Genomic DNA, 21,918 nt, shown 5'->3' with positions numbered 1-21,918 from the left:
AATGTCAGATTCATCAACTGCAGCCCAAGGTAGAGCAAAACATCACCCGACCACAATGCAATGCCATCCATGCTCTCAAAACCAATCACAACATTGTCATCAAACTAGCAGATAAAGGAGGAGCCATTATCATTCAGAATAGAACAGTTTACTGCAAGGAAGTTGATGACTGAACAACCAGGAACACTACAGGCAACTACCAGTTGATCCGACCAAAGAGCACACCCGTGAACTAAACACATTGATCAGGACTTTGGATCCAGTCCTTCAGAGTTCCTTACGCTCCCTTGATCCATGTACTTCTCATGTAGATGACTTCTACTGCCTTCCAAAGATACACAAAGCCAACATACCGGGGCGTCCCGTCGTATCAGGCATTGGGACCCTGTGTGAGAACCTCTTTGGCTATGTTGAAGGCATCTTGAATTCCATGTATTGGGAGCACCCCTCAGCTTCTGTTGCAACACTACAGATTTCTTACAGAAACTCAGCACCCACGGACCAGTTGAACTGGGAACATTCCTCATCACAATGGACATTTCAGCACTCTGCACCAGCATCCCCCACAATGACGGCATCACGGCAACACCTCAGTACTCCACACCAACAACTGCCCATCTCCGAGCACCATTCTACAACTCATCTGCTTTATCCTCGACCACAACATTTTCACCTCTGACAACCAGTTCTTCATCCAAACACATGGAACAGCTATGGGGACCACATTTGCACCCCCAATATGCCAACATTTCATGCACAGATTCGAACAAGATGTTTTCTCTATGCAGGACCTCCAACCAACACTATACACCAGGTACATTGACGACATTTTCTTCCTCTAGACCCATGGTGAGGAGTTATTTGTTCGAACAAACTGCCTGGCTTTCAGGACAACACCATATAACCTTGCCAAGGTAGACGCTGCAAGATGTGTCAGAGTGTCGACACAGATACCACCATTACGCGTGGGGATACCTGCACCATATACGGGGCAGGTACTCATGTGACTCGACCAACATTGTCTAACTCATATATTGCAGGCAAGGTACATTGGTGAGACCGAGTGGAGGCTTGGGCTATGGCAACGGATGAATGAACTCCACACAATAATCAACAGACAGGAGTGTTCCCTCTCATTCGGAGAACACTTCAGCGATCTGGGACGTTCGACCTCAGACCTTCAGGTGACCATCCTCCAAGGTGGACTTCAGGTTAGGCAACAACAATGTACAGTAGTCTAGCAGAGGCTGATAACCATTGGGAATGGCCTCAACTGGGACTTTGGGTTTATGTCACACTACAGGTAACCATTGCACTACACAGACACACACAAATGCACACTCTCCTACAGACACAAACACACTCCTACAGTCTCATACACTCACATAGATCCTCTCATACACAAGCACTCTCTCATACGCTCACACATGCACTCCCATACTCTCACAAGCAACCTCTCACAGACCTATACCTCTTTACACTCACACTCACACACATACACACATACAGACTCTCTCACAGACACTCATAACCCCCCCCCCCCCCAACACACACACACACATGCACAGACAAGTTTGTGGGGTGAAATTTGTACTTGCAGAATTACATTTTATTTTGCTCAGAAACTGCTGTAATCCATGTAAGATTCTTTTTTAGATTAGAATCAGTCTGAACATTGGGGCACAGACAGCCTCACACGGGGCACCTTACACCTTCAGTGTATTATCTGAGCCAACATGCCACCAATTGTTAAAGTTCACACGAGAATGTAACTTTAAGGAAGTTCTGGAATTTACATATGAAAGATCTGAAAGCAACATGCCCATTCTAAAAGATGAGAGATGTAACAAACAATGCAGGTCTTTTTCAATATATAATTTCCGTTACATCACACTGTAAACTTTTCCTATAAATTCTGTGTCCTACGATTTTAAGCTCCACAACCACCTGATGAAGGAGCAACGCTTCAAAAGCTAATGTTTCCAAATAAACCTGTTGAACTATAACCTGGTGTTGTATGATTTTTAAATTTATCAGCATACTGTGAGTTTAAAAACCCTTAATACCTTACTGAGTTTGTCACCTATTTTAATGAGAGTAATAAAAACTTAATTGTAATTGCACAGACATACCAACATGTTGTGATTAACCTTCCATGCTTTTGCAGTATGTGCTTCTTTCTTTCACCAATTTGAAAAAACATAAAAGCATGATAGAAAAGTGTGCCTTTCTTTACCCACCCAGTTGCTGATGAGACTGATGGAGTGAATGTCATTGTTGAGCCTTTAGTAGAGGCCAGTGTTGATGTTGAATAGTTGTGCTCAAAATATTGATCAAAGTCATACATAATGATAGATAATAGGATGGAAAATGCCCTGATTATAACAAACGTAAGTATTCAAACATTTCTGTATTTTGTTAGTATGTTATGCACATTGCCAAAAATATATTACTATAATCTTTTGACAGTTTTCTATTGTGTGCTTTTATGTTCCAGTGGTTTAAGAAATGTCAATAAAGAATGGTTGCAAAGTGTGTTTTTGTCTACTAACCAGTTGTCGATGAGGCTGATGGAGTGAATGTCGTTGCTTCAATTGTTGAAACTTCAGTAGAGGCCAGTGTTGATGTTGATGCTATTGTGCTTGTTGAGGCAGCAGCTGATGAAGAGGTCATTGATGTTGTCAGGGTCCCTGTACTTGCAACTGAAGTTTCTGCTATTGTTATTGAAACAGGTTACCAGAGTGCACAGGACAATGTATTAAACATGTTGTACAATGTTGTGCTTGATATTTTGTTACATAAATATATAATACAAGTTAGTGCATAATGTAACATAGCCTTGTTGAAACAGAGCACACATGTACTGAGAACCATTAGTCTGTGATTTCCCCATGCATCATTATGATCAACAACATAGTCACTTCTCTGGCATGTTGTTCTAGATTTTGAGTTTGACAGGATTAAGAATGGAATAGTTCCAGAAAGAGCTTTCACATACTCACCATTTGTTGAGGGTACTGACGCAGTGACTGTCATTGCTTCAGTTGTTGATACTTTAGTTGAATTCCCTATAGTTGTTGGGGGACGTGTAGAGACAGAAGCTGATGTAGAGATTTGTGCTGTCGTGGATGACTGTGTATTTGCAGTTGATGGTTGTGTTGCTGCTATTATTAAAATAGGTCATGAAATTAATGAGATGTACAAAAAACATGGAACATTATGTTAAACTTTTGGCCAAAATTTTTTTTTTTCTCAGGCTCATTTTTAATACAACTTATCGGTGATGCAACTCCATGACAAATCAGGACTGATCCAACTGCATATGTTCATTATTCTACTTTGTGGAATCACAGCCAACCTCATGCTAGGTCCTGATGTTATCTATTTGTTGTGAATTTTTACAGTTGTGGTAGAATGAAATAAATCAATAATGATACAGCAGAAAAGAGAAGAGAATCCATGCTCACCAGTTGTCATGGGGAGTGATGTCACTGTCGTTACTTCAGATGTTGATGTTTGTGTCAAACTTGTTGTAGATGTCTCTGCTGCTGTAGCTGTTGAGGTAGAAGCTGATGTAGAGGTCAGAGCTTCTGTGGACACTTGTGTATTTATCAATGTTTTTGCTGTTATTGTTGAAAAATGTTGCATTATTATTGAAGTTCAAAAGTGAATATCGAACAATATATCAAAATTCTTGAATAGAGGTTGCACTAAGTGATTTGTTATGGTCACATATAATGCAACTTAGTGAATAAAGTCACATAGTCTAATAGAATTCTAACAGACATAAAGCAACAAAAGTAATTAGCACATAATTATGGCCAACAGCACACATTTTTAGCGCATTCCTAATTTCTAATTCTAGTTTCTCGTAGTATGACAGAATTAAGGATTTAAAAACTTGGAGTAAGCTGGAAAAGAACAGCAAATAATTATGAAGCCAAATGCCAACGGGATCGGAACACAGGGATGAAGACGTTTTGTTAAAGTTTGCATGGGGCTTTGATGAAATCACATCTGAAATATTGAGTGTAATTTCAACATTTAACAAACAAAATGCCTGCAGTGAAGGAAGTAGAAAGAAAAGTTTCAGTTAACTATTTTCTGGGTTACATAGGGTGTCCTGTGATGAGTGGCTGAGAAAATTGGTTTTATATTTCTGAAGTTTTGAAGAATGAGAGAAGAGCTCATTGAACCATATGAGGTTCGAAAGCAGCTTGGAAGGATAGATGTTGCGGGATTTCTTCCACTGAACAGGGCACCTAAATTGTGAGGGCACAGTCTCACATTGTGGGGCCACAAATTTAAGGCTATTTAGGTGAGAAATGTTTTGCACAAACATTTTGTGAATCTATGCAATTCTCTGCCCCAGAAGGTTCAAGAATGTGTATTGTTGAACATGTTTAAAATTTGGAAAGAGAGGTTTCAGGGCACTTAGGAGGTCAGGGGATATAGAGAGCACACAGGAAGATGCATTTGAAGCCAAAGATAAGCCATAATCATTTTGAATGGTGAAGCTAGCTTAATAGATCATACAGTTAACACCTGCTCCTATTTTCTGAGTCCTTGTGGAAGGACAATGGTAGAATTAATAACAGAACTTGCAAACTCACCACTGGTGGAAGATAGTGAAATTGTAATTGATGTTACTTCAGTTGTTGATCCTGTTGTAGAGCTCACAGCTGGCATTGATACTTTGCTACTTGTTGCAGCAGGAGCTGAGGTGGTAGTTTGTGCTGCAGTGGATGTCTGTGCACTTACAGTGAAATGTTCTGTTGCTACTGTTATTAAAATAGTTGTTAGATTTAATGAGGTGTACAAAAAGGTGTACATTGTAACATCCTAGCAATATAGCCAAAAAGTCACATTCTTAGCTTTGTATATAATGTGACTTATTAACAAGTGTATCATGATCATGTTGCAAAGCAGCAGTCAGCAAATTGTATTTGTACATTTTTCTACACTGCACACTGTCATTGACAGCTTACTGTACTCAACTGTTACATTTGTATTGTGTATTGTTGAACTTGCTGTCAAATGTAAGAAGTCAGAATGGTAGAATAGAGAAAAGACTAATCAGGTTCTTACCACTTGTTGAAGGAAGTGATGTTATCGTTGTCTTTGCTTCAGTCAAGCTTGCTGCAGATGTTTCTGCTACAGTACTTGTTGATCCAGGAGCTGATGGAGAGGTCGGAGCTGCTGTAGATGTCTGTGAACTTGTAGTCAATGTTTCTGCTGCAGTTATTAAAATAGGCAAGATCTATCATTGATGGAAATGTGGAGGATGGAAGAATGTGTCTGGTTTTGCACAAAAGTTTGAATCTCACATAATAATAGTGTATGGGAGAATGTGTTTTTTTTGTATAATAGTTGGCTGTAGCTTATGTTCAAACTCATACTAAAAGTTAAAACTAAGAAGCATCCTGACCTGATTGGAATGGCAGAAACTCACTTAGAAGCAGATATGATAGCAAAGCTTAGGAGGCATTTTGACAGGCACATGAACAGGCAGGGAATACAGACCATGTGCAGACAGATCAGGTTAGTTTAGAATAGCATAATGATCGTCACAGATATAGTGGGCCCAAGGGCCTGTTTCTGCGCTGTCTTGTTCTGCTTTATGTTTTATGGATGTCTTACCAATCATTAGCACCCCATGCATATAGCCAACAATATCTCACAAAAAAGGATTTCACCGTTTTTCAGTACAGCTTTCTATCCTCCAGCAGGTTAAAAGAATTCATAAAAGAATACTTGCATGATGTGCTTTTGTATACCCACCAGTTGTTGTTGAGACTGACAGACTGAACGTTATTGCTTCAGTTGTTGACCCTTCAGTAGAGGCCAGAGTTGATGTTGATGCTGTTGATCTTGTTGAGGCACGAATCAAGGAAGGTGTTGTTGCTGCTGTGGAGACCTTTGTACTTGCAGTCGATGTTTCAGCTACTTTTAGTAAAATAGACATGACTTGTAATTGAGAAAAATGCTGATTATGGAAGACTATTAATTTAATTCATAAGAGTTGTGGTTCTGGGTTTTATTTGAAACTCACATAAAAAAAAACTAAGACGCATCCTGACCTTTTTGTAACAGCAGAACATCATCAAGAGTGTCTTGCATATCATTGGCATTCCATACCTTAAGTTAGACAGGTTTGAGAATGGAATAGTTCACAAGAGTGCTGTTACATACCATTTGTTGAGGGGAGTGATGTAGTGACTGTTATTGCTTCAGTGATAGAGTCATAGAGATGTATAGCATGAAAACAGACCCTTTGGTCCAACTTGTCCATGCTGACTAGATATCCCAACCCAATCTAGTCCCACATGCCAGCACCTGGCCCGTATCCCACCAAACCCTTCTATTTATATTTTCATCCAGGTGCCTTTTAAATGTTGCAATTGTACCAGCCTCCACCACTTCCCGTGCCAGCTCTTTCCATATACGTACCCCCTTCTGCGTGAAAAGGTTGCCCCTCAGGTCTCTTTTATATTTTTCCCCGTTAACCCTAAACTTATGCCCTCTAGTTCTGGACTCCTCCACCCCAGGGAAGAGACTTTCTTTATTTATCCTATCCATGCCCCTCATGATTTTATAAACCTCTATAAGGTCACCCCTCAGCCTCCGACGCTCCAGGGAAAACAGCCCCAGCTTATTCAACCTCTCCCTATGGCTCAAATCCTCCAACCCTGGCAACATCTTTGTAAATCTTTTCTGAACCCTTTCAAGTTTCACAAGATCCTTCCGACAGGAAGGAGATCAGAATTGCATGCAATATTCCGAAAGTTGTCTAACCAATGTCTTGTACAGCTGCAACATGACCTGCCAATTCCTATACTCAATACTCTGACCAATAAAGGAAAGCATACCAAATGTCTTCTTCATTATCCTGTCTACCTGCGACTCTATTTTCAAGGAGCTATGAACCTACACTCCAAAGTCTCTTTGTTCAGCAACATTCCCCAGGACCTTAGCATTAAGTGTGTAAGTCCTGCTAAGATTTGCTTTCCCAAAATGCCGCACCTCACATTTATCTAAATTAAACTCCATCTGCCACTTCTCAGCCCATTGGTCCATCTGATCAAGATCCTGTGTAAGCTGAGGTAACCTCCTTTGCTGTCGACCACACCTCCAATTTTGCTGTAATCTGCAAACTTGCTAACTATACCTCTTATGCTCACATCCAAATCATTTATATAAATGACAAAAAGTAGTGCACCCAGCACTGATCCTTGTAGCACTCCACTGGTCACAGACCTCCAGTCTGAAAAACAACCCTCCACCACCACCCATTGTCTTCTATCTTTGAGCCAGTTCTGTATCCAAATGGCTAGTTCTCCCTGTGTTCCATGAGATATACTCTTGCTAACCAGTGTCCCATGGAGAAACTTGTCGAATGCCTTAGTGAAGTCCATATAGATCACGTCCATCGTTCTGCCCTCATCAATCCTCTTTGTTATATCTTCAAAAAACTCAATCAAGTTTGTGAGACATGATTTCCCACACACAAAGCCATGTTGACTATCTCAAGTCAGTCTTTGCCTTTCCAAATACATGTACATCTTGTCCCTCAGGATTCCCTCCAACAACTTGCCCACCACTGACATCAGGCTCACTGGTCTATAGTTCCCTGGCTTGTCCTTACCGCCCTTATTAAACAGTGAAACCACGTTAGCAAACCTCCAGTCTTCCGGCACTTCACCTGTGACTATTGATGACATAAAATATCTCAGCAAGAGGCCCAGCAATCACTTCCCTAGCTTCCCACAGGGTTCTAGGGTACACCTGATCAGGTCCTGGGGATTTATCCACTTTTATGCATTTTATGACATCCAGCACTTCCTCCTCTGTAATCTGGACATTTTGCAAGATATCACCATCTACTTCCCTACATTCTATACCTTCCAACACCTTTTCCACAGTAAACACTGATGCAAAATACTCGTTTAGTATCTCCCCCATTCCCTGTGGTTCCACACAAAGGCTGCCTTGCTGGTTTATGAGGGGCCCTATTCTCTCTCTAGTTACCTTTTTGTCCTTAATGTATGTGTAAAAACCCTTTGGATTCTCTTTAACTCAATTTGCCAAAGCTATCTCATGTCCCCTTTTTGCCCTCCTGATTTCCCTCTAAGTATACTCCTACTGCCTTTATATTTTTCTAAGGATTCATTTGATCTATCTCGTCTGGGTGGTGGTGCTTCACTTGAGCTCACTGTAGTTTTTGATGTACTAGTCTTTGTTGATAAAGGTACAGAACTGGAGGTTTGAACTGCTGTGGATGTCTGTGTATTTACAGTTGAAGTTTGTCTTTCTGCTGTTGCTAAAATAGGTGATGAACTTAATGAGGTGTACAAAAATCATTGAATAATATAAAAACATTAGAGCTACAAAAAAAATCATCTTCTCAGTTTGAACTATAAATGCAACTTGTTACCCAATGTGACATGGTCATGTTGTGAAGCAGCAATCAGCAAACTGTATTTGGACGTTATTCTGCACTGTGTTTTTGGAGTCAATATCAAACTCTACTATTACAATTCTGTTATGCCTTGTTATAATCACAATAGAGTGAAAATAATCAGAATTGAGTTAATACTGAATGGAGAAATTGTACTCACCACTTGTTGGAAGATGTGCTGTTGTCATCGTTGTTACTTCAAATTTTGATGTTTCTGTCGAGCTTGCTGTAAATGTTTCTACTGTTGTACTTGATGAGGCATGAGCTGATGTAGAGATCAGAGCTTCTGTTGATGTCTGTGTATTTGTTCTCAATGTTTCTGTGGCTGTTTTTGAAATAGGCATACTTGTTATTGAGAAAGAAATGCTGGTTATGGGATACTATGTTAGTTTAATGCATACAGTCTGTGGTTCATAGATCATAGAATGGTTCCAGGTTTTGTTCAAAATTCTAACTAAAAAGGAAGTTCTAAGAGGTATCCTGACCTTGTTGTAACAGCAGAACATCACCAGGAGTGTTTTGCATATCTTTAACACTCAATGTATTAAGCCAACAATATATTACAATATCTTTACATTTGTTTATATCTTTACACCTTTCCAGTCTGTATTTTTATGTTGCAGCAGCTAAAAGCTTCCAATTTTGATAGGATTGAAAGTGAAATAGCTCAAAGAGTGCTGTCACATACTCACCATTTGTTAAGGGGAGTAACGTAGTAATTGTTATTGCTTCAGTTGTTGGTGCTTCACTTGAGCTCACTGTAGTATTTGAAGTACTAGTCAGTGTTGATAAAAGTGCAGAAGTAGAGGTTTGTACTGTTGTCGACGCCTGTGTATTTGCAGTTGAAGTTTGTCTTTCTGCTTTTGGTAAAATAAGTGATGAACACTTAATGAGGTGTATGAAAAGCACTGGACAACATCAAACATTATTGTCAATACATCACCGCCTCAGTTTTATATATAATGCAACTTATTACCCAATGTGATGTGGTCATGTTGCAAAGCAGCAATCAGCAAATTATATTTGTACATTCTACATTGTGTATTTGTAGTCAACATCACATGATATTCTATAGTTACAATTCTGTTAAGAGTCGGTTAAGTCTGTTAAGAGTCCAATCATATTCTGTATTTCGTTTGCACTCCATGCACATTGTCAAGTATAATCTTTTGGTGTTTTTACATTGTGTGCTTTTATATTCCTTATCTTTTTAAGAAGTCATAATGAAACGGGTGCAAAGTGTGCTTTTGTCTACTCACCAGTTGTTGATGTGACTAATGGAGTGATTGTCAATGTTTCAGTGGTTGACCCTTCAGTAGAGGCCAGTGTTGCTGTTGATGCTATTGTGCTTGTTGTGACAGGAGCTGATGAAGAGGCCGGTGATGTTGTCAGGCCCTGTGTACTTGCAGTCGACATTTCTGTTGCTGAAATAGGTTATATCGATATTAAGGTAACTGTAGAGAATTGATCAAGATATGAAAGTTTAAGCACAAAATGCTGTGACCCATTGCAAAGCACCAAGCACAAATGTTGAAAATCATTTTTTCAACAATTTACTGTTGCAATCTTTTGCAATCTTCCAATATGTGTGTCGACCTTTGAGTTGTTTTATTAGGCATTTAATTTTTGCCATGTGCTTTTGTTAAAGTGCATTGCAAAGTCAATGTTTCAACCATTGTAATCGAAATAGTAGTGTTATTATTGACGTTACGAGAGTATGGGACAATGTATGACCCACTTTGCACCTGCACAGGTTGTGCTTGACATATTATTACATTCATGTAACACCACTTGCTGCATAACAGCATAATCTTGTTGAAACTGAACAAATGCCAAACACGAGTCATTAGTATATGATTTTCCCAGTCATCATTATGGTCAACAGCATGACACATAAACCTTTGTCACATTTCCATTCTCTGTTTCTGTCTTCCAAGTTTGACAGGATTGAGAATGGAATGATGTAGAGTTTTGTGCTGCAGTGAATGTCCGTGTATTTACATTCGATATTTCTATTGCTAGTGTTATTAAATTAGTTGTCAGACTGAACAAGCTGTATAAAATGCTTTGAACACCAGCCAACATTATAGACAAGATGCCAGCTTCTTAGTTTCACACATAATGCAACTTGTTGACTAAGAGACGTGTTCATGTTGCACATTAGTAAAGGGAAAATTGCATTTTCCTATGCTAAAAATTGTAGTCATGATACATTCAACTAATATTTTTAGGGAAATATAAAATTTGGAAGAATGCATTGCTTTTTGTACAATATGTGTGCCTTAAGTCTTGATCTGGCTCTTATATAATGATAGATACTATGATGCAACAAGATCTGCTTGTTTAGCTTAGATCACTAAGTGAATTCTACATTTCTTTAGCACTCCATGAACATTACCAACAACATAGTAATATAATATTTTAATGCTCTTCCAATACATACTTTTGTCTTCCAGCAGTTAGAAACTATTCATAAAAGAAAGGTTGCAAAGTGTACTTTTGTTTATCCACCATTGTTGGTGAGACTGATGGAGTGAATGTCATTGCTTCAGTTTTGAAACTTTAGAAGAGAACAATGTTGATGCTGTTATTCTTGTTGAGATAGGAGCTGATGAAGGTGTTGATAATGTTGTTGGGTTCTGTGTATTTGCAGTTAATGATTCTGCCACTGTTGTTGAAACATGTATTATTATTGGAGTCTACTGGTTATTAACATCATATTATTATTGGGATAACCAGACAGTATAGTACAATGCATTAATGATTTTACTAGAAGATTGTACTTGATATTTTGTCATGCAAAATATAACACAAGTTAACACATAATGTGATAACGCCTTATGGTAACAGAATGAAAATCAATCAAGTGTGATCTAAACATGATTCTTCCATGAATAATTCTGGGCAGCAACATAGTAATATAATTTTTGCCTTCTGTTAAAACAAATAAAAATTCAATGAACCAGTATCCACTACCTTCTGAGGCAATATCTTCTGAGACAAGAGAGTTCCATAGTTGCACAATCTCTCAGAGAAAAATACTCTCCTCATCTCTGTCCAAAATGCGTAACTCAAACGGTTTAAATAGTGCCCACTAGTACTTGATGCACCCAAAAGAGGAACAATATTCCCACGTTTTGTTAAAAATCACACAACACCAGGTTATAGCCCAACAAGTTTATTTGGAAGCACTAGCTTTTGGAGCGCCACTCCTTCATCAGGTGGTTGTGGAGTATAAGATTGTAAGACACGGAATTTATAGCAAAAGTTTACACGGTGATGTAACTGAATTATATATTGAAAAAGATCTGCATTGTCTGTTAAGTCTCTCATCTTTTAGAATCCAGGTCTTTTTCAATATATAATTTCAGTTACACCACACTGTAAACTTTTGCTATAAATTCTGTGTCTTATGATCTTGTACTCCACGACCACCTGATGAAGAGACAGCACACTGAAATCTAGTGCTTCCAAATAAATCTGTTGAACTATAACGAGGTGTTGTGTGATTTTTAACTTTGTACACCCCAGCCCAACACTGGCATCTCTAAATTAAGTTTACCTTGTTATGCCCATTTTGTTTTCATATAGTTCAACCATGTTAGTCCTCAGTCTTCGAAACTGTGGTGGAAACAATAGATTTCCTGTCTTGTCCAACCTCTCCTCAAAGGAGAAACTGCTCTTTCTAAGTATCAATCTGGATACTAGTCTTGTAATTTTTTTGCAGATAGGCTTTGTTGCTTAAAAAAAATGTCAAGTTTGCATAAAATGGGTATGCATTTACAAAGAGAAAGCCTGTGTCCTTGGGAATTAACAGAATTCAATTGCTTGGTAAGGTGGATGCACAAAGATTTTTTTCGTTGGTCAAAGTATTTGAAACATGGAGCCGTAGTCCCCCAATATATGGTTGAGCATGTAGAACTGTGATGAGCAGAAATTTCATCACTCAAGGGATTGACTATATTTGTAATTCTGTGCATTAGAGAGTTGTGGAGTTCTTCATTGTAGAATATGTTTTAAGATTGTGTTAGACAGATTTTAGGTCTGAAGCATTCAAGAGATATCGGAGGAGGGCAGGAAAATGGAATTGATGCCTACTGTTGGCCATGAGCATTTTGAATGGCAGAGGATGCTGGATATGATCATATGGCAAAAGTGAGGACTGCAGATTCTGGAAACCAGAGTTTAGTTCAGAGTGGTGCTGGAAAAGCACAGGAGGGCAGGCAGCATCCGAGCTCTATTCCTGCTGAAGGGCTTTTGCCCGAAACGTCGATTTTCCTACTCCTCGGATGCTGCCTGACCTGCTGTGCTTTTCTAGCACCACTCTGATCTAAACTCTGGATATGATCATATGGTCTACTCCTGATCCTATTAATTGTGTCTAAATCCAAGGTAAGGGATCCAAGTGGTAAAACTATTGAGGGAGAACTTGCATACTCACCGCTTGTTGAAGGTTGTGATGTTGTGACTAATGTTTTTGTTGTTGTCAATACTGCTGTTGAGCTCATTGTACTTGTTGAGGGAAGAGCTGAGGCGGAGATTTGTGCTGCAGTGGATGTCTGTGCATTTACACTTGAAGTTTCTGTTGCTGCTGTTGTTAAATAGCCAAACAACTTAATGAGGTGTGTAATAAAATCATTGAGCAACATCATAAAATTGTGCCCAAAATATTGCTTCTGTAGTTTCGTATATAATGGCTTGGTTATGTTACAAAATAGTGTTTGGCAAATTTTATTTATTCATTATTCTATTCTGTGTAATTGTAGCCAATATCTTAACATATTCTTTTTGCTAACTTTCCATTGACAGTTTTTTAAACATGCAGGAGAGTGAAAGAAATCGAAATGGTACAACTGAGAAAAAAAGAACCCTGGTACTCACCACTTGCTGATGGGAGTGATGTTATCAATGTTGTTGCTTCAGGTGATGCTTCAGTTGAGCTTGCTGTCGGTGTTTCTGCTACTGCACTTGATGGGGCAAGAGCTGATGTAGAGGTCACAGCTGCTCTGGATGTTTGTGTATTTGTAGTCTGCATTTCTGTGCCTGTTGTTGAAACAGGCTACATTATTTATTGAGTTAATCAAAATGCATGGAACAAATGGTTAAATATTTGTGCACATAGGTTGTGTTTTACACTCGTATATATTGCAAGTTACAAAGTAACATAGCCTTATTGTAACAGAGCGAAAGCACCAAGACTCTTCAGCACATGACTCACATATGCATAGTTGTGGTCAGTGTACTGCTTTTGTTTTGTTAGATTTCCAGTTTGTCCTTCTAATTTCTAATAGTTTGAGAGGGCTGAAAATGAACTGGCTCCAAAGCATGCTTCTGTATACTCACTGCTTGTTGAGAGCGGTGCAGTAACTGTGGTTGATTCCGATATTGATGCTTTACTTGAGCTCCCTGAAGTTCTTTGCGTTACTGTGTTCATTGATACATGAATTGATGTGGAGGTTTGTGCTGTTGTAGATCTTTGTGTATTAGCAGTTGAAATTTCTGTTGGAGCTATTATTAAAATAGGTAGACTTAAATTTGTGTGCGCCAATGCAGGGAATAGCATAATAACAGTCTAGTCCAAACTTAAACTCCTTAGAATCAAGTACGATGAAACTGAGTCACTCAATTGCACATCTCAGCTGTACATTATTGTGCTATAGGCAATTGTAGCATTTAGTTTAAATCCTATACTATAGTAAAAAGGAAGGATTTTTGCATACCACGTTTCATGACTACTGGATGGCCCAAAGTAATGTATTAACAACAAAGTACTTTTTAAAATATAGTCACTGTTATAATGTAGAAACCCCACTGAGAGTAATGTGATCATGACCAGAACATCTGCTTTTGTGATATCAGTTAAGAGTTAACTTGCTGCTTTTTCTCAAATTAGGGTTTGAGATCTTTCATATTTATTTGAGAAAGCAGATTGGGCTTCAGTTTTACATATCGCTTAGAATGCTCAAAATTCTCTCTTATTGAGCTCGAGTCCCATGGTGAGACTTGAAACCACAGCTTCTGACTCTGAGGCAACAGTATGTCCAGTGGAGTCATAGCTCAAACAATAATGGAAATTTGATCAACATACTAGTTCTAACAGAATCTTAGATTGTTAAAGAATGAGCATACAATTTTTCAATGCTTGACACAGAGAGAAGCATGCTTCTTGCCTCAAGTCTGGCTGTTGTGAGATTGCATGTAAAACCGATTGGACGCTATCTTTGTAGAGATGCTAACAACATTAACTTAACAAAGAAAGTCATCATACTTACTGATAACAACCGCTGACTCATGGTAACCTGAAAAACAAATATATTTGGAATGAATTACTTAACCTAGTTAAGACACTTGCCTTTAAAATTGCAATTCATTACATGTTAGATTTAAGTTAGACCAATGTCAGATTGATATGATGGCTTAGATGTTTCACATTTTGTAAGAAATTTGATTTTGCAAAGTTCTCAAATAGAAATAAAAGTAAAAGCAAAATACTGCAGATTCTGTAAATTTGAATTAAAACAGAACATATTGGAGAAATAAAACAGGTCTGGCAGTATCTGTGGAGGGAGTAACAGTTAAAATATGACTGACAAAGAGTCAAATTGGACTCAAAACGTTAATTCTGTTTCTCTGTCCATAGATGCTGCCAGAGCTACTGTGTTTCTCCAACATTTTCTGATTTAATATAAAAAATAAACCTATGTTTCCTTTTTTGTTTTGCTTTACCAATGAATAAGCAAACAACCAAGCAATAGCAAAATGGAGTCAACTGATCAGGAGTGAGTGACAAGCAACAGACCAAGGGTGAGCAAAGAGATGAAAACTGATTTGTAATCAATAATCCAATGTTTGAGGTTGAGCAAAAAAATGAATAAAGGTGGAACATTGCTTGTGATAGTTGGTGGCAAAATGACAGCAGCAGGAAAGAGAATGCATTTGAAATTATGTTTCAACTATCGACGGTAGAAGTAAAATTGAATGAATATTGAATTAAAATGAATATTTACCATCTACATAGAGACTATTGCTGTCCAGCGTATGTGTTCCTAAAGTGGTGATACCCCTTGTGTTGTTTTGGAATTCACGGTAGATTTGAATTTTATCAACTTGCTGGTTATTGGCACTCTTTTTGAAGGTGCAGATTGCCTCAACCGTACTGTTGCCATCACTTGCAGGCCTGCCACATACAAATACCAAGTGATTAATTTATTTTCAAATGTTAACCATTACATTGCAAAGTTGAATGGTTGAGATTTGATGGTGAATGGCGAAATAAGAGCACCAGCCGTTGACTTCATAGCGAGTTTTGTTGACAACTATCATGAGCACTATGGTGAAGTATTTAACTGTTGTGGTTCTGTTCGCTGAGCTGGAAGTTTTTGTTGCAAACGTTTCATCCCCTGGCTAGGCGACATCATCAGTGCTTGGGAGCCTCCTGCGAAGCGCTTCTTTGATGTTTCCTCCGGTGTTTATAGTGGTCTGTCCCTGCCGCTTCCGGTTGTCAGTTTCAGCTGTCCGCTGTAGTGGTTGGTATATTGGGTCCAGGTCAATGTGTTTGTTGATGGAGTTTGTGGATGAATGCCATGCCTCTAGGAATTCCCTGGCTGTTCTTTGTCTGGCTTGCCCTATGATAGTAGTGTTGTCCCAGTCAAATTCATGTTGCTTGTTGTCTGCGTGTGTGGCTACTAAGGATAGCTGGTCGTGTCGTTTCATGGCTAGTTGATGTTTATGTATGCGGATTGTTAGCTGTCTTCCTGTTTGTCCTATATAGTGTTTTGTGCAGTCTTTGCATGGTATTTTGTACACTACATTAGTTTTGCTCATGTTGGGTATCGGGTCCTTCGTTCTGGTGAGTTGTTGTCTGAGCGTGGCTGTTGGTTGGTGTGCCATTATGAGTCCTAGGGGTCGCAGTAGTCTGGCTGTCAGTTCCGAGATGCTCCTGATGTATGGTAGTGTGGCTAGTCCTTTTGGTTGTGGTATGTCCTCGTTCCGTGGTCTTTCTCTTAGGCACCTGTTGATGAAGTTGCGCGGGTATCCGTTTTTGGCGAATATCTGAATCTGGGTCATTTAAACATCAATGCATGTTGTGGATTCAGAGAAAGATTACTCTGAGTAATAGTTAATTTCTTACCTGAAGGACACAGACCGACAATGCAGGAATGTTGACATTTGTTGATTGGAATACAGATTACTGAGCTGTAGAGAATTAAAGTGTCGCATTCAGTGTGATGATTGCAATTAAATATAAATTTTTCTAACCAGAATACTTAGATAACATACTTACTGCATCACGAATGTTGGTTGATTCAGTTGTGTACAATGAGGAATTGAGATTTTGTAGAGATGGTGTGAAAGGTAGCTTGAGCAAGGTGAAGGTGATATTAAATTGTTTTTCCTGAATTCCTTCATTTGGTTTAACTGTCACAGGTACAATGGGAGGCTCCACTTTAAAAAAGAAAAGATACAAAGCAAAGTCAATTTACAAATTCCATCAGTTCACTACCCTAAGACAGCTGAGGAGAAAAATCCAACTCCATCTCTCTATATAACAAAATATTAGGGAATATTTCAAAGTTAAAAGATGAAAATAATTTCAAACCACGGGTGAAAAGTACAATACAGAGACAGCATTAAAATAATTGATGTAATCTTGACAAAATATGCATCTTTCTGTACCTGTCAGTAAGGTGGTTATTTGTGTTGTGGATGCTTCATTGGTGGTCACTGGTGTTGCTGAGCTTGTTACTGTTGTTGGAATAGCTGCTGATTCTGTCACAGAAGACAAAATGTTAAAGACTGCTATACAAATATTCATGTAAAGACTCGTTGAGTCATACTGCATAGGAATGGACACTTAGTTCCAACTCATCTGGGTTTTGTAAACTGAACTAGTCACGACATCCCTTAAATCCTTTTCTATCCATGTACCTATCCAGAAGTGCCCTCAGCCTATCCACTTTCCTCTTAAAAAGTCAAATTCTTCAGACTTGCTAACTTACTGATAAATCTTTTTTGCACACTTCCCAGTTTAATAACATCCTTATTTTCACAAGATGATCAGAATTGCATGTGGAACACCAAAACTGGCCACACTAGTGTCCTGTGCAGATATAACATGATGACCCAACTCGGATACTCCCATACTCAATGAAAACCGAAATTACTGTGGAGGCTGTAAATCAGAAATAAACGCAGACATAGCTCGAACAGTTGAGCACGTCTGACAGTATCTGTGGAAATAAATCATAGTAAATGTTTTGGGTCAAGGGACCCTTCCTCAATTCAGAAATGATGATTTCATCACTTCCAATAGTTCGGCAGACCTGTGAATGGAACATATGCAAAGAATATTTTAAAACCTCATCATTGCGGTAGATGTCTCTGCTGCTCTGGTTATTGAGACATGCTGAAGAAGAGGCCAGAGCTTCGGTGAATGTCTGTGAAATTGCAATCAATGTTTCTGCCAGAATCATAGATTCTGGTGTCATGCAACATGCTGATTAGACTGACACGATCATACTCCAAAGCAGGTATCATTAAATTGCATTTACATATGCTTCTACTCTGCAGAAATCTCCTCCTTGTCAACAAGCAATATTCTTCAACTACACCTCCTTCCTGCATTGTAAGACTTGCAGGAGATCGAGCAATATCCAAAAGGTGCAATAGAGAAGAGACCAATCGAACTCACCAGTTGTCGTGGGGAGTGATGTCACTGTTGTTCCTTCAGATGTTGATGATTGTGTGGAGCTTGCGGTAGATGTCTCTGCTGCTGTGGTTGTTGAAGCAGAAGCTGATGTAGATGTCAGAGCTTCTGTGGATGTCTGTGAACTCACAGTCGATGTTTCTGTCGCTGTGAGAAAAAGAAATTTACATGGACGTTAGGGAACGGACTTGTAGAAATCAATGTGTAATTGATTCGAAGTATTGTTCCTACGTATACTGCCAAATACTACGAGAGATAACATGGGCTGTTGTTAAGACCAGCAGACAACCCAGGATGTTGCATATTATGACCTCTGGGCAAGTACAAGCTGCAACATGCACCCAACTGCAGAGTTGCTTTTGCTATCAATGCTTTCACCTTTGAGTAATTCAACAGTGTTTGTAAACGCAGTCTTCACAGCTGTGCTTTTGTATACTCACCAGTTGTTGAAGAAACCGCGGGAGAGACCGTGGATTCTTCAGTTGTTGAACCTTCAGTCGCGGACAGTGTTGATCTTGATGGTATTGTGCTTGTTAAGATGGGAGGTGATGTGGAGGTCGGTGAAGTTGTTGAGCTCAATGTACTTGCAGTGGAAGTTTCTGTTGCTGAATAAGTTCACATTAGTATTAAGGTAACTGTAGAGGCTTGATCAAGATATGAAAGACTAGGAACAAAATGCTGTTGTTCATTGTGAAACTTGTTGTGAATGGTGCAGGAACTGTTGTTGTGTGAATTATTGTTATTGAATACACGTTTTGCAGATATTGGGGTGTTGTGATTGTGATGGCAGGAGATGATATACACACTTGTGTTTCTGTGGTTGACTGTGTAATTACATTCATAGTTGTTGTGGTGCATAGAAATGTTGAAGAAGAGAATGTGGTGCAAAAAAACCATGAATGAAATTGAATCACGGCATTACAGATTCATAGATTCTGGTGTGGTGCAACATGCTGAATAGCCTGACATTATCATACTGCAAAGCAAGTATCAGTAAATTGCATTTGCGCATGCTCCTACTCTGCAGAAATCTCCTCCTTGTCAACAAGCAATATTCCTCAACTGCTCCTTCATTCTGTATTGTAAGACTTGCAGGAGATCGAGTGATGTCCAAAAGGTGCAATCGAGAAGAGAGCAATCATACTCACCAGTTGTCGTGGGGATTGATGTCAATGTTGTTCCTTCAGATGATGATGATTGTGTGGAGCTTGCGGTAGATGTCTCTGCTGCTGTGGTTGTTGAAGCAGAAGCCGATGTAGATGTCAGAGCGTCTGTGGATGGCTGTGAAGTTGCAGTCGATGATTCTGCCACTGTGATAAAAATGTATTTACACGGTTATTAGGAAACCGACTTGGAGAAAGCAATGTGTAAACGTTTGAACAGAGATTGTACTCCAAGTACTTTTCACAGATATATTGCCAGATACCATGAGAGATAACATGGCCTGTTGTTAAGTCTCACAGACAACCCAGGATGTTGCCTAATATGGTCTCTGGTCAAATACAACCAGCAATACGCAACCTAAATGCAGAGTTGCTTTTAGTATTGAGTTTCTCAACTTCATGTAGTTCAAAAGCAATCTTCAAAGGTGTGCTTTTGTATACCCACCAGGTGTTGAAGAAACTGCTGGAGTGACCGTGGATTCTTCAGTTGTTGAAACTTCAGTCAAGGACAGTGTTGGTGTTGATGATATTGCGTTTGTTGAGACACCAGCTGATGTGGAGGTCGGTGAAGTTGTTGGGCTCAATGTACTTGCAGTGGAAGTTTCTGTTGTTGAAAAAGATCACATTATTATGAAGGTAACTGCAATGAATCGATCCAAGATATGAAGGAATTTATTCAAATAGCTGCAAAGCCTGTTGCGAATTGTGCAGGGATTATTGTTGTGTTAATTGTTGGTGATTTACAAGAGCACCCTGCAGACGTTGGGGGACCTGTGGCTGTGGTGGCCAGACATGATGTCTAGACTTGTACTTCAGTGGTTGATTGTACAATTACAATGAAAGTTGCTGTTGTCCATGAAAAAGATGACAAACTGAATGAAGTGCACTAAACCATGAAAGAAACAGCACCTAAACATGACATATTCATCGAATCTGGTGACGTGCAACATGCTGAATAGCCTGACACGATCATACTGCAAAGCAGGTATCTGTAATTTGCATTTGCACATGCTTCTACTCTGCAGAAATCTCCTCCTTGTCAACAATCAATATTCTTCAACTACACCTCCTTCTTGCATTGTAAGACTTGCAGGAGATCGAGCAATATCCAAAAGGTGCAATAGAGAAGAGACCAATCGAGCTCACCACTTGTCGTGGGGAGTGATGTCACTGTTGTTCCTTCAGATGATGATGATTGTGTGGAGCTTGCGGTAGATGTCTCTGCTGCTGTGGTTGTTGAAGCAGAAGCCGATGTAGAGGTCAGAGCTTCTGTGGATGTCTGTGAACTGACAGTCGATGTTTCTGTCGCTGTGAGAAAAAGAAATTTACATGGACATTAGAGAACAGACTTGTAGAAATCAATGTGTAATTGATTCCAAGTATTGTTCCTTCGTATACTGCCAAATACTACGAGAGATAACATGAACTGTTGTTAAGACCAGCAGACAGCCCAGGATGTTGCATATAATGACCTCTGGGCAAGTTCAAGCTGCAACATGCACCCAACTGCAGAGTTGGTTTTGCGATCAATGCTTTCATCTTTGAGTAATTCAACAGTGTTTGTAAACGCAGTCTTCACAGCTGTGCTTTTGTATACTCACCAGTTGTTGAAGAGACCGCTGGAGTGACCGTGGATTCTTCAGTTGTTGAAACTTCAGTCGCGGACAGTGTTGATGTTAATATTGTGCTTGTTGAGACGGGAGCTGATGTGGAGGTCGGTGAAGTTGTTGAGCTCAATGTACTTGCAGTGGAAGTTTCTGTTGCTGAATAAGGTCACATTAGTATTAAGGTAACTGAAGAGACTTGATCAAGATATGATAGACTTTGAACAAAATGCTGTTGGCGATTGTGAAACTTGTTGTGATTGGTGCAGGAACTGTTGTTGTGTGAATTGTTGTAACATTAATAAAGCGTCTTGCAGATATTGGGGGAGTTGTGATTGTGATGGCAGGAGATGATATACACACTTGTGTTTCTGTGGTTGACATTGTAATTACATTCATAGTTGCTGTGGTGCATAGAAAAGTTGATGAACTGAATGTGGTGCAAAAAAACCATGAATGAAATTGAATCCCGGCATTACAGATTCATGGATTCTGGTGTGGTGCAACATGCTGATTAGCCTGACACTATCATACTGCAAAGCAGGTATCAGTAAATTGCATTTGCACATGCTTCTACTCTGCAGAAATCTCCTCCTTGTCAACAAGCAATATTCCTCAACTACACCTTCATTCTGCATTGTAAGACTTGCAGGAGATCGAGTGATGTCCAAAAGGTGCAATAGAGAAGAGAGCAATCATATTCACCAGTTGTCGTGGGGAGCGATGTCACTGTTGTTCCTTCAGATGATGATGATTGTGTGGAGCTTGCGGTAGATGTCTCTGCTGCTGTGGTTGTTGAAGCAGAAGCCGATGTAGATGTCAGAGCTTCTGTGGATGTCTGTGAAGTTGCAGTCGATGTTTCTGCCACTGTGATGAAAATGTATTTACACGGTTATTAGGAAACCGACTTGGAGGAAGCAATGTGTAAACATTTGAGCAGAGATTGTACTCCACGTACTTCTCACAGATATATTGCCAGGTACCATG

The 21,918-nt window shown here is 39.3% G+C and overlaps 1 protein-coding gene across 1 annotated transcript in view; it reads right to left on the bottom strand.

Annotated features, from left to right (window-relative positions):
- Positions 1–21,407, bottom strand: part of LOC122565558 (mucin-16-like) — a 112,965-nt gene extending 91,558 nt beyond the window's left edge. The window contains exons 1-24 of the mRNA XM_087975849.1: positions 21,383–21,407; positions 20,929–21,090; positions 20,474–20,635; positions 19,773–19,931; positions 19,313–19,474; positions 18,605–18,769; positions 18,150–18,311; positions 17,135–17,227; positions 16,743–16,903; positions 16,590–16,654; positions 15,466–15,635; positions 14,731–14,757; positions 13,802–13,966; positions 13,340–13,501; positions 12,900–13,049; positions 9,718–9,882; positions 9,151–9,318; positions 8,619–8,783; positions 5,782–5,946; positions 5,089–5,235; positions 4,614–4,781; positions 3,468–3,623; positions 3,003–3,164; positions 2,553–2,714 (exon numbers count right to left, since the gene is read on the bottom strand). Coding sequence (XP_087831975.1) covers positions 2,553–2,714; positions 3,003–3,164; positions 3,468–3,623; positions 4,614–4,781; positions 5,089–5,235; positions 5,782–5,946; positions 8,619–8,783; positions 9,151–9,318; positions 9,718–9,882; positions 12,900–13,049; positions 13,340–13,501; positions 13,802–13,966; positions 14,731–14,757; positions 15,466–15,635; positions 16,590–16,654; positions 16,743–16,903; positions 17,135–17,227; positions 18,150–18,311; positions 18,605–18,769; positions 19,313–19,474; positions 19,773–19,931; positions 20,474–20,635; positions 20,929–21,090; positions 21,383–21,407 — 3,448 coding nt within the window. The remainder of the gene's footprint in view (positions 1–2,552; positions 2,715–3,002; positions 3,165–3,467; positions 3,624–4,613; positions 4,782–5,088; positions 5,236–5,781; positions 5,947–8,618; positions 8,784–9,150; positions 9,319–9,717; positions 9,883–12,899; positions 13,050–13,339; positions 13,502–13,801; positions 13,967–14,730; positions 14,758–15,465; positions 15,636–16,589; positions 16,655–16,742; positions 16,904–17,134; positions 17,228–18,149; positions 18,312–18,604; positions 18,770–19,312; positions 19,475–19,772; positions 19,932–20,473; positions 20,636–20,928; positions 21,091–21,382) is intronic.
- Between the last annotated feature and the right edge of the window lie 511 nt (positions 21,408–21,918).

The sequence above is a fragment of the Chiloscyllium plagiosum genome, unplaced genomic scaffold, assembly GCF_037043375.1.
Source record: "Chiloscyllium plagiosum isolate Xiang-an unplaced genomic scaffold, Cpla_swu_hap1 HiC_scaffold_28, whole genome shotgun sequence".
Taxonomy (NCBI): domain Eukaryota; kingdom Metazoa; phylum Chordata; class Chondrichthyes; order Orectolobiformes; family Hemiscylliidae; genus Chiloscyllium; species Chiloscyllium plagiosum.
Note: the sequence above shows the minus strand (reverse complement) of the source record. Positions and strands in the feature narration are given on the sequence as shown.